General features: G+C 42.6%; 1 protein-coding gene across 16 annotated transcripts in view; it reads right to left on the bottom strand.

Moving 5' to 3' along the window:
* GON4L (gon-4 like) overlaps positions 1-13,437 on the bottom strand; it is a 104,336-nt gene that overhangs the window by 46,382 nt on the left and 44,517 nt on the right. For 15 of the 16 annotated variants that reach the window (XM_077942366.1, XM_077942363.1, XM_077942370.1 and 12 more), the window contains 4 exons: positions 12,840-12,959; positions 12,064-12,234; positions 5,430-5,622; positions 327-428 (listed from right to left, as the gene is read on the bottom strand). In XM_077942366.1, coding sequence (XP_077798492.1) covers positions 327-428; positions 5,430-5,622; positions 12,064-12,234; positions 12,840-12,959 — 586 coding nt within the window. The remainder of the gene's footprint in view (positions 1-326; positions 429-5,429; positions 5,623-12,063; positions 12,235-12,839; positions 12,960-13,437) is intronic. The other variant, XM_077942405.1, reaches the window with a different exon arrangement.

The following is a 13,437-nucleotide window of genomic DNA, read 5'->3' as shown; positions in this document are numbered from 1 at the left end:
ATTTATCACTTTGTATTGTAACTTTTTCTGTTTCTATCACCCTACTAGGCTGAACTCCTAAAGCACAGACGCCATGTCTTACTCATCTTGCACAATCCCTGCCAAACAGTAAAGACTCAATACATGACTGTGGGATATATGAATGAACAACTGATGGGCTTTCTGAATATATACCTAAATTAAAGAATCAGATAAATAAATGGGTAAAGGAAACTTAAATGTCTTAACATGGATAAGCTGCAAACTTCACCCCTAAAAATCTACAAAGTAAACAAAGGCAGCTGCAAAGCAGTCAAGAGCAGGACTTATAATAAACACAGACTCACTGGTGATTCTCACTGCCCGGTCAGTCCGGAAATCCTCTGTGTCTGGTTCATCAAGGTCTTCCAGGAAATTATATTCTGGATCATCATCATCATCTGCTTCATCTAGAGAAAAAAGTGTTTCAGATGCTTATTCCCAACTTTGTTCTCAAACTTCTAAGAATCTGTTCCAATAAAGCACATTTCTTCTTTTTTTTTTTGAGACAGGGTCTCACTCTGTCGCCCAGGCTGGAGTGCAGCTCACTGCAACCTCCCCCTCCCAGGCGCAAGTGATCCTCCCACCTCAGCCTCCTGAGTAGCTGGGACCACAGGCAAATGCCACCACGCCCAGCTAATTTTGTGTAGTATATTCCATGAAAATAATACTTTCTGTAAAAGCTACTTGTACAATGAAGCTGACAGTGAAAAAAGGAATGGCCCAAATTCCCAACAATTAGAGAATGACTATATAATTATAATTTCTTAGTATAAAATACTACAGGTTGAGCATTCCAAATCCAAAACTCCAAAATCTGACACTTTGTGTGTGCAAATATGACTCTCAAGGGAAATAGCCACTGGAGCATTTCAGATTTCAAATTTTCTTTTTCCTTTTTTTTGAGACAGGGTCTCACTCCGTCACCCAGGCCAGAGTGCAGTGGCATGATCATGGCTCACTGCAGCCTTGACTGCCCAGGCTCAGGCGATTGCCACACCTCAGCCTCCCAAGTAGCTGGGATTACAGGCACATGCCACCATGCCCAACTAATTTTTGTTATTTTCAGTAGAGACAGGATTTTGCTATGTTGACCAGGCTGGTCTTAAACTCCTGGGTTCAAGCGATCTGAATGCCTCGGCCTCCCAAAATGCTGAGATTACAGCGTGAGCCACTGTATCCCGCCCAGACTTCAAATTTTCAAATTTGGTATGCTTATCTGTTAAGTATAATAATACATATATTCTAATATCTGAAAAAATCTGAAAGTCAAAACATTTCTGGTCCTGAGCATTTTGGATGATGGTGATACTCAACATGTATATATATAAAATGTGAATATGTAAACCATTCTATAAATGTTCAATACATGTATGACAAAAGTAAAATACATACATAATAATCATAAGCATGAAAAATTATATCCTTACAATAAGAATCATAACTAAAAATACACAAAAATAATAAACATTTGTTAGAATAATAGAAATATGAGTGTTTTTCTCCCTTTTAATAGTCTTTTTTCTTTTCTTTTTTTTTTTTTTGACATGGAGTCTCGCTCTGTCACCCAGGCTGGAGTGCAGTGGCACGATCTTGGCTCGCTGCAAACTCTGCCTCCCAGGTTCGAGCAATTCTCCTGCCTCAGCCTACCAAGTAGCTGGGATTACAGACGCCCGCCACCATGCCCATCTGAAGAAAGAAAAAAAAAAGTAGAAATGAGGCCTCACTGTGTTTCCCAGGCTGGTCTCGACTTCCTGGCCTCAAGCAATCCTCGTACCTTGGCTTCCCGTAGTACTGGGATTACAGGCACGAGTCACCACACCTGGACTATCTTTTCTAAATGTTTGAGAAAAGTTCTAAATTTAAATTTAGAACTAAAATTTAATTATTCTTATCCCCACATTAATGTGGAAAACTAAAAAGAAACTACACATTGAAACTCTCACAGATGCATATCAAACTATTATCAGTGGTCCCTCTGGGAAATGAAACTTGAACCTTGGTGTCAAACGCCTTGGAAAGGACTGGTAGGAAAATGAAGTGTCAATAAATAAACTCTAAGAGATAAACCCCAAAAAAATCATATTAAAAATTTCACGTATGTAGATACATACATTTTTCTTGGGGGGAAGGCTTCAATTGTTTTATTTTTGTAATATTTGATTTCTTTATACCAAACATATTATTCTTACAGTTTTAACAGTGAAAAAAGGCCAGGCGCGGTGGCTCAAGCCTGTAATCCCAGTACTTTGGGAGGCCGAGATGGGCAGATCACGAGGTCAGGAGATCGAGACCATCCTGGCTAACACAGTGAAACCCCGTCTCTATTAAGAAATACAAAAAAACTAGCCGGGCGAGGTGGCGGGCACCTGTAGTCCCAGCTACTCGGGAGGCTGAGGCCGGAGAATGGCGTGAACCCGGGAGGCGGAGCTTGCAGTGAGCTGAGATCCGGCCACTGCACTCCAGCCTGGGTGACAGAGCGAGACTCCGTCTCAAAAAACAAACAAACAAACAAAAAAAACAGTGAAAAAAGAGAAAACTCTAGAAAGAATACATCCTACAGAACCCAGCATATAGAGTATATCATGTCACTTCTATTCAGACGCCTCCTCTCCTCCCTGTCACTGTTTTCAAAAATCTTTCCAAGGTCCATTCCAATTACCAGCTCTTTCATGTAGCTGTCTCTGATCATCCTAAACAAAAGTTACCCTGTCCTCTTCTAAAACCTTACAACAGCATTTACGCCACTTTGATGGTATTATCTGAGTTTATTCAACAGCTTCATTCATTTACAATGTATTGGCTGAGTGCAGTGGCTCACTCCTGTAATCTCAGCACTTTGGGAGGCAGAGGTAGGAGGATCGCTTGAGCGCAGGAGTTTGAGATCAGCCTGGGCAACATGGCAAAACCCCAACTCTACAAAAAATACAAAAATTGGCCGGGCATGATGGCACAAGCCTGTATTCCCAACTATTCAGGAGGCTGAGGTGGGAGAATTGCTTGCGCCGAGGAGGTCAAGGCTGCAATGAGCTGAGATCTCACCACTGCACACCAGCCTGTGTGACAGGGTGAGACCCAGTCTCACACACACACACACAAACAAATACAATGTATTGTGAACCTAACAATGGGCCAGGCACCCTGTCATTCATACAGCTTTTATTCCATGACCAAATGATTATGCTCCTTTATCCCTCACAGATTCTAGCACAATGCCTTGTATAAAGAAAGTACTCAAACATTTGCCAAATGATATACAATGTAATTATTAATAGTATCATAAGGTACATTCAAGGACTTGTTATTTTCTTTCATTCACTTATCCTGACTTACTCCTAGCATTACCTACCCAACCATTTACTCAGTCTATTTTTTTTTTTTTTTGAGATAGAGTCTTGCTCTGTTGCTAGGCTGGAGTGCGGTGGTGTTAGCTCAGCTCACTTCAACCTCTGCCTACCAGGTTCAAGTGATGCTCCTGCCTCAGCCGACTGAGTAGCTGGGACTACAGGCATGCGCCACCACACCCAGCTAATTTTTGTATTTTTATTAGAGACGGGGTTTCACCACGTTGGCCAGGATGGTCTCAATCTCTTGACCTTGTGATCCGCCCACCTCGGCCTCCCAAAGTGCTGGGATTATAGGCGTGAGCCACCACACCTGGCCTGCTTAGTCTGTTTCCATCCAAACTTTTACCTGATCACTATTCCTTCCCCATTTCTGATAATACCATTATCTCTTTAGGGTTACCACATACTTCAACCACACTGTTCTATGAGGTGCTATCAATCACCAGACTCCATGCTGAACAGTCTCCCTATTAATCCCATGCAACACCAAGAGAGTGGGCATGAGATCAAACCAAGCCGATCTGACTTGTTCCCCTGGATTTTATAAGTGAAGCTTGTAGGGGAGAGTCCTGAAGTGTAGACAAAGCAAAAAGTAATCATGGAGTGCTTATGAACAGAGTTCTAACCTTGTAGAAAAATAAATGTGAGAAGGGAGCTGAGTGACAAAAGGAAGTAAAATAGAGAGGAAAGGGGGATCCTAAAAGTCCCTCAGTTCCACTGCTGATTTACTGCACTTCCAAAGTCTGGTTTCATTTCACCCCAGCAAGATAGAGTTAGGATTCTTTCACCTCATCATGAAGACCCTTAACTAACACGATGTTCTTTTGGTAAATCATTGAACCCTAATGAAATCATATATAAAATTTTGAATGGGCCAGGCACAGTGGCTCATGCCTGTAATCCTAGCTCTTTGGGAGGCCGAGGTGGGAGGATCTCTTGAGGCAAGAGTTTAAGACCAGCGTGACCAACATTTCTCTACAGAAATTTTTTTTTTTTTTTTTTGAGACGGAGCCTTGCTCGTCGCCCTGGATGGAGTGCAGTGGCACGATCTTGGCTCACTGCAAGCTCCACCTCCTGGGTTCATGCCATTCTCCTGCCTCAACCTCCAGAGTAGCGGGGACTATAGGTGCCCGCCACCACGCCCGGCTAATTTTTTTTGTATTTTTAGTAGAGACGGGGTTTCACCATGTTAGCCAGGATGGTCTTGATCTCCTGACCTCGTGATCTGCCCGCCTCGGCCTCCCAAAGTGCTGGGATTACAGGCGTGAGCCAACGTGCCCGGCCCAGAAATTTTTCTAAAAATTAGCCAGGCAAGGTGCTGCATGTCTGTAATCTCAGCTACTTGGGAGGCTGAGACCTGAGGAGTATCTCTTGAGGCCAGTTTAAGGCTACAGTGAGCTATGGTCACACCACTGTGAACCACCCTGGGCAACACCCTGTTTTGGGACGGTGTCTCAAAAACAAAAGACAACAACAAAACTATGTATGCATGTATGTTTCAAGGGATTCAAATCTCAGCATTCAACAATCTTAGGATTCAAGATTCCTTACCCAGAAAAAAAAAAAAAAAAAAGAAAGAAAGAAATGTTAAGAACTGGCCCAGGCATGGCGGCTCATGCCTATAATTCTGGCATTCAGGAGGCCAAGGTAGGAGGATTGCTTGAGGTCAGGAGTTTGGGAACAGCCTGGGCAACATAGTGAGACCTCGTTTCTACAAAAAAAAAAAAATTAATCAGGCACAGTGGCATGTGCCTGTAGTTCCAGCTACTCAGTGGGGTAAAGCAGAGGATTGCTTGAGCCCAAGAGGTCAACGCTGCAATGAACCGTGACTGCAACACTGCACTCAGCCTGGGTGACAGAGTGAGACCCTATCTCATGAAAAAAAAAAAAAAAAGAAAGAAAGAAAGAAAAAGAAAAATTAACTACTGATTTAAGATAAATTATCAGTTAAATATAAATTAAATCAATTAACCCAAACCATTCCATTCTATACCCTTCCAAATAATAAAAATTTTACAACAGATAATGGACACTATATATAATAAATCACAAACCAAAACTTACCTTCATTCCCCACATCATCATTCATAAGTCCCCCTAGCCACATCTTCCAGTCCTCATCATCTGCTGTATTGGGGTCATACATATCTGGAGTGATGTCTGGAGCTTGGAGCTCTGCCTCTAGTTGGCCCAGGGGAACATCTTTCAGGGGCATCTTAGAACGCGTTCGAAATGCAATGAGACTGTCATCCATGGACTGGACAATGAAGAAAGAAAAACAAGTCACTGAGTGAGTGATGTTTCCAAACCTCATCATCACTCCTTTTCTTCTCATCCTAGCTTAAGTAACAGGATCTTTCCTCTAAACAATTTGGATTTACTATTGCTTGAGAAACTTTAAGAAACACGACATAAAAAAAGAAATAAAATAAAATAAATGACATCAGTTTGAAACCAACATTTTATGAAAATTTGTAACAGTTTTATTGAGATATAATTCACATACCATAAATTTCACCCTTTTAAAGTACATAAGTGAATGGATTTTCATATATTCACAGAGTTATACAACCATCACCCTTATCTAATTTCAGAACATTTCATTACCCCCAAAAGAAACCCCATCCATTAGTAATCGCTTCCCTTTACCCCTCCTCCCAGCCCCGTTAAGCATTAATCTATTTTCTGTCTCTATGGATTTGGTTATGCTGGACGTTTCACTTAGATGGAATCATATAATGTGTGGCCTGTCTCTGGCCGCTTTCAGTTAGCATAATGCATTCAAATCCCACCCTGTTGTAGTATCTATCAATACTTTTTTTTTTTTGAGACGGAGTCTTGCTTTGTTGCCTGGGCTAGAATGTAATGGTGTCATCTCGGCTCACTGCAACCTCTGCCTCTTGGGTTCAAGGGATTCTCCTGCCTCAGCCTCCCAAGTAGTTGGGATTACAGGCACCAGCCACCACATCCGACTAATTTTTGTATTTTTAGTAGAGATGGGGTGTCACCATGTTGAGCAAGCTGGTCTCGAACTCCTGACCTCAGGTGATCTGCCCGCCTCAGCCTCCCAAAGTGTTCGGATTACAGTTGTGAGCCACCGTGCCTGGACATTTTTTTTTTTTTTTTTTCTTAAGAGATAGGGTCTCGATCTGTTACCCAAGCTAGAGCACTGGCACAATCAGAGCTGACTGCAGCTTCGAACTCCTGGGCTCAAGCAATTCTTCTGCCTCAGTCTCCCAAGTAGCTAGGACTACAGGCATGCACTACCATGCTCGGCTAATTTTTTTTTCTTTTTAGATGGAGTCGTGCTCTGTCGCCCCTTCTGGAGTACAGTGGTACGATCTCGGATCACTGCAACCTCCATCTCCCAGGTTCGGGCGATTCTCCTGCCTCGGCCTCCCGAATAGTTGTGCCACAGGCATGTGCCACCACACCTGGCTAACTTTTGTACTTTTAGTAGAAATGGGGTTTCACCATGTTGGCCAGGCTTGTCTTGAACTCCTGGCCCCAGGTGATCTACCTGCTCAGCCTCCCAAAGTGTTGGGATTACAGGTGTGAGCCACTGGATCCATGTTCAGCTATTTTTTTTCATTTTTTGTACAGATGGGGGAGAAAGTGAGAGACCTCCATCTTTGTACTTTTTCAAGACTGTTTTGGCTATTCTGGGCCTGTGCAATTCCACATGAATTTTAGGATTAGGTTGTTAATTTCTACAAAAATTGTAGCTGGGATTTGGATAGGGACTGCACTGAATCTGTAGATCAATTTGGGAAGCTCCCCCTAGACTACACTGCATCAACCTCCTAATGGGTTTCTATTTACCCTCTTGCTTTACTCTAGCCCATTTCCCACACGTTAACCAAAAGGAATTTTTAACATTAATCTGAAAATATCACAAAAATCTTTTCTTTTTTTTTTTTTTTTTTTTTTTTTATGGAGTCTCACTCGTTCCTAGGCTGGAGTGCAGTGGCGTGATCTCAGCTCACTGCAACCTCCACTTGCCAGGTTCAAGCAATTCTCCTGCCTCAGCCTCCTAAGTAACTGGGATTACAGGTGTGCGCCACCACACCCGGCAATTTTTTTGTATTTTTTGTTAGAGACGGGGTTTACCATGTTGGCCAGGCTGGTCTCGAAATCCTGACCTCAGGTGATCCACCCACCTCGGCCTCCCAAAGTGCTGAGATTACAAGCATAAGCCGCCACACTGGGCATCTATTCTAATGTTTAAAATACAATCTATACTCCTTATCATGGTTTCCTAAGACCTTCATGATCTAGCTCTTGCCTTGCTCTCTGACCTCATTTCTAACTCTCTTTTTCACAATCCCACCCATGTAGTTTCTGTTCCTTAACCATGCCAAAGTTGTCTCTATCTTAGCGACTTAGAATGTGCTGTTTCTTCCATATGGAGCACTTTTCCTCCCGAGATCTTTCACTTGCCTGGCTTCCTCTCATTCGGATCTCAGCTTAAATGCCATCTCCTCAAAGAGGTCTTTTTGTTTTGTTTTCTTTTTTTGACAGTCTTGCTCTGTCGCCCAGGCTAGAGTGCCATAGCGTGATCACAGCTCACTACAGCCTCGACCTCCTAGGCTCAGCATCCCAAGTAGCTGAGGCTAAAGGTGCATGCCGGTACGCCCAGCCAAGTTTTGTATTTTTTGTAGGGACAAGGTCTCACTATGTTACCCAGGCCTGTCTTGATTTCCTGGGTTCATGTGATCCGCTCTCCTTGGCCTCCTAAAGTGTTGGGATTACGGACATGAGCCACCAAACCCAACCCTGTTTTTTTAATTTTTTAAAAGTAAGTTCTCATACTATTGCCCATGCTGGAGTATAGGGGTGCAGTCATGGCTCACTGTAGTCTCAAACTCTCAGGCTTAATCAATCCTCCCGCCTCAGCCACCAAGCAGCTAAGAATACAGGCATGCGCCACCACACCTAGATAATTTTTCTGAATTTTTGGAGAGTCGGAGTCTCACTATATGGCCCAGCCTGGTCTCAAACTCCTAGCCTCAAGCAATCTTGTAGCCTAGGCCTCCCAAAGTGATGGAATTACAGCCAAGGAGGTCTTTTTTGATCAGCTTATCTAAAGTTCTCTGATAGGAAGTTTCATATTTCCTCACTTTAATTTAGTTCATAGCACTTAACCACTATCTGAATTTACTTGTTTATATGCTAATAGTCTATCTCTCCTCAATAGACTGTGAGTTCCATGAAGAACAACTTTTTCTGTCTTCTGCACTGTGGTTTCTCAACTTCAACCATTCAGTATGTGTTTGCTAAATAAATGGTTAGATAAAAAACTATTACTGCCCCTACTACGATTTATTCACTCAAAAGCATGATGATTAAATGACTGACTATTCCATTCAATATTCTATTTTTAATTATATACATTACATATATATATAATTATAAATATATATGTATATAATTGAAATGGAGTCTTGCTCTATCACTCAGGCTGGAGTGCAGTGGCGCCATCTCAGCTCACTGCAACCTTCGCTTCCTGGGTTCAAGCAACTTTTGTGCCTCAGCCTCCCGAGTAGCTGGGATTACAGGTGCTTGCCACCACGCCCAGCTAATATTTGTATTTGTGGAGACGGGGTTTCACCATGTTGACCAGGCTGGTCTCAAACTCCTGACCTCAGGTGATACATCTGCCTCAGCCTCCCAAAGTGCTGGGATTACAGGTGTGAGCCACTGCACCCAGCCTTAATTATATTTTTTAATTTTAGGATTTATTTTTAAATTATTATATTATACTTTAAAATTTTAGGACAGACATATTTTTCATTGACCTGCAAGAATGATAGGGGAAACTTGGAACATTAAAATTTACTGGCTGAGGCCGGGCGCGGTGGCTCACGCCTGTAATCCCAGCACTTTGGGAGGTCAAGGCAGGTGGATCACAAGGTCAGGAGATTGAGACCATCCTGCTAACACGGTGAAACACTGTCTCTACTAAAAAATACAAAAAATTAGCTGGGTGTGGTGGCGGGCACCTGTAGTCCCAGCTACCTGGGAGGCTGAGGCAGGAAAATGGCGTAAACCTGGGAGGTGGAGATTGCAGTCAGCCGAGATTGCGCCACTGCACTCCAGCCTGGGCAACAGAGCAAGACTCTATCTCAAAAAAAAAAAAAAAGAAAGAATAATCAATGGATGCTAATATTAGTGTGAGAAAAATAATTTGATTAATTGGGCTGGGCACATCAGCTCACGTCTGTAATTCCAGCATTGTGGGAGGCTAAGGTGGGCAGATCACTTGAGGTCAGGAGTTTAAGACCAGCCTGGCCAACGTGGTGAAACCCCATCTCTACTAAAAATACAAAAAATTAGCTGGGTGTGGTGTCAGGCATCTGTAATCCCAGCTACCGGAGGCTGAGGCAGGAGAATCACTTGAACCTGGGAAGTGGAGGTTGCAGTGACCCAAGATGGCACCACTGCACTCCAGCCTGGGCAACCGAGCAAGACTATGTCTCAAAAAAAAAAAAAAAAAAAAAAAAAAGGAGGCCAAGCACAGTGGCTCACACATGTAATCTCAGCACTGTGGAAGGCCGAGGCAGGTGGATCACGAGGTCAGGAGATCGAGATCATCCTGGCTAACACAGTGAAATCCCGTTTCTACTAAAAATATAAAAAATTAGCCAGGCGTGGTGGCATGCGCCTATAATCTCAGCTACTCAAGGGGCTAACGCAGGAGAATCACTTGAACCCAGGAAGCGGAGGTACAGTGAGCCAAAATCATGCCACTGCACTCCAGCCTGGGCAAGAGAGTGAGACTCCATCTAGGAAAAAAAAAAGACAAGAAAGAAAGGAATTCGGCTTTGAAGTATATCCCCATATGATATATACTAATTAAAAATGGAAAATAAGAACTTTAAGGTAGGAAAACCAAGCACGTACAACCTTAACCAAGTGATGAAAGTTAACATGACAGACATCACGTGCCTTCTGAGAGGCACCTCTCAGAAGGTGTATTTCTGAGAAATACACCTCACTCTTCCAGTATTTGTAACAAAAGTGCAAAACCTGAATCTAATTAAGATGAAATATTAGAAAAATAAAAATTGAAGAACATTCTACAAAATAAGTGGTGTATACTCCTCAAAACTATCAGGGTTATAAAAGACAAAGACTGAGAAACTGTTCCAGATTAAAGGAGACTAAAGAACAAGACAATTAAATAGATATTTAATCCAGGGTTGAATGCTGAATAGGGAAAAAATTTATTTTCCTCCAACATAAAGGGCATTATTGGGACAACAGATAAAACCAGAATAAGCACTTTAATATATTATGCTATATTACTGTATCCTGATTGATTGATTGATTGATTTTGAGACAGAGTCTCTCTCCGTTGCCCAGGCTGGAGTGCAGTGGCACAATCTCAGCTCACTGCAACCTCTGCCTCCCGGGTTCAAGCAATTCTCCTGCCTCAGCTTTCTGAGTAGCTGGGATTATAGGCATGCGCCACGACACTTGGCAAATTTTTGTATTTTTAGTAGAGATGGGGGTTTCACCATGTTGGCCAGGCTGGTCTTGAACTCCTGACCTCAAGTGTTTCACCCACTTTGGCCTCTCAAAGTGCTAGGATTACAGGCATGAGCCACCGCACACAGCCTATATCTTGACTTTGATTAACACACTATTATACCGTGTTAATACAAGAGAATAAACTCATTTTTAGATAATATACACAAAAGAGGCTGGGCACGGTGGCTTACGCCTGTAATGCCAGTACTTTGGGAGGCAGAGGCGGGTGGATCACGAGGTCAGGATATCGAGACCATCCTGGCTAACATGGTGAAACCCCGTCTCTACTAAAAATACAAAAAATTAGCCACGCATGGTTGTGGGCGCCTGTGGTCCCAGCTACTCCGGAGGCTGAGTCAGAAGAATGACGTGAACCCGGGAGGCGGAGCTTGCAGTGAACCGAGATCAAGACTGCGCTCCAGCCTGGGCAACAGAGCGAGACTCCGTCTCAAAAAAAAAAAGAAGAAAATATACACAAAAGCATGTAGAGGTAAAATGGCATCATGCCTGAACCACACTCTAAAATGATTCAGAAAACAGTATGTATATACAGAGAGAAAGGGGAAGAGAACCATCAAGCAATTGTGGTAAAAGGTTAATTTGGGGGAATTTGGGTGAAGCTTTTTCCTGTGTTCTACATTTTTAAATGCTCTCTGCTACATAGTTCATTTCTTCCTTAGAAACTGCCATTCTCAGTCAGGCACGATGGTTCACACCAGTAATCCCAGCACTTTGAGAGGCTAAGGTGGGAGGATCACTTGAGCCCAGGAGTTCGATACCAGCCTGGGCAAAAATATAGGGAGACCTCAACTCTACAAAAAACTAAAAAATTAGCCGGGTGCGGTGGCATATACCTGTCCCACCTACTCGGGAGGCTGAGGTGGGAAGATCACTTGAGTCTGGGAGGCGGAGGTTGCAGTGGGCCAAGATCACACCACTGCACTCAAGCCTGGGTGACAGGGTGATACCTTGTCTCAAAAAAAAAAAAAAAACCCAAACTGCCATTGTCACTTAGCAGAAAATAGCACTAGCCAAATATAAAGTATCAAATACTAACTCTTACTTATATAAAGTTGTAGTTATCTTTTCCTCTCCCTTCCCAGCCTGAGCAACAACTAGATTACTCCATTTGACTTTCTCAGTGAAGTACAATTTTAATATTTACCTGGAAAGAATCCATGCAGACAGGACTGGAAGCCAGCTCCTCATCTACTGCATGTAACTTCTCCATGAAAGTACTATCTCTGGTCTGTTTCGGCTTTGGAGGGGGCGGGGGCCCCATGGGCACTACCTCAGCACTGATGTGCCTGATGGCTGGTGTGGTGACTTTCTCAACCTGATTAAAAGAGGTGACTGCATCAAAAAAGGAAGGAGGGAAGAAAAGAAAAAAAAAGGAAAAGAAAGGAAGGAAAGAAAGGAAAGAAAAGAGAAAGAAGAGAAAGAAAAGAATGAAGAGAAAGAAAGAAAGAGAAAGCAAGAAAAGGAAAAAAAAAAGAGGGAAAAAGAGGCAGACTTTCCATACACCACTGTCCTTTCTCTTCTCTAGTTAGAGGTACATAAAAACAAAGACTCCAGGTGTATTGATCTAATTAGTTTTCATCCTATTTCTAGAGAAGTCAACAGAATGCTACTTAGTTTACCAAAATGTGGGAAATTAATAACAATGGCTTTAGGACAACATTAGAAAGCACAGATATGAAAGAAGAGAAGGGTAGGAGAAAAGAAACTCCACTAGTTGCACATTTTTGGCCCCTTAATGAGAACTCAGAAAAGTTCTTTAGTTACCACTGAGCTCTCGCCTTCTCTGAACTGTTTACTAACTTAACAAACTTTGAAAAATGGTGACAGCCCAGAATCACCATGGATAATCTACTTACACAGTTAAAAAATCTAATTACACAGTTATGTCTAACTTATCTCTTTTGTATGATGCCGATTTACCTCTGATAATATGCCACTCTCCTCATCTGTTTCAGTCATCTCAGAAGACTGCCTCAATCTGGATTTCTTTGCCCCACGTGGAGATGAAGCAGTGCTTTCAACATCACTTTCCAATAAGCTCTACAAAATAAACCCAGTTCACCTTAATATTTATGCCCCTACCTCATTCCACAAAGTCTGAAGTATCTCAAGAGAAGGAATCATAAAATATCAATCGCTCAGCCTGGCCAACATGGTGAAAACCCGTCTCTATTAAAAATACAAAAATAAGCCGGGCGTGGTGGTGCGCACCTGTAATCCCAGCTACTTGGGAGTCTGAGGCAGGAGAATCACTAAAATCCAGGAGACGGAGGTTGCAGTGAGCCAAGATTGCACCACTGCACTCCAGCCTGGGTGGCAGAGCGAGACCCTGTCTCAAAAAAAAAAAAAAAAAAAAAAAAAAAATCCATCATTCAACTAGTTACAGTAACAGAAAATAAAATTTAAATAGAAACTTAAAGGCCAGGTACAGTGTCTTATGCCTGTTATCCCAGCACTTTGGAAGGTCCAGGAGGGTGGATCACTTGAGGTCAGAAGTTCAAGACCAGCCTGGCCAACA

The sequence above is a fragment of the Macaca mulatta genome, chromosome 1, assembly GCF_049350105.2.
Source record: "Macaca mulatta isolate MMU2019108-1 chromosome 1, T2T-MMU8v2.0, whole genome shotgun sequence".
Lineage (NCBI taxonomy): Eukaryota > Metazoa > Chordata > Mammalia > Primates > Cercopithecidae > Macaca > Macaca mulatta.
The sequence above is the reverse complement of the archived record's forward strand: the minus strand, read 5'-3'. Positions and strand labels throughout refer to the sequence as shown.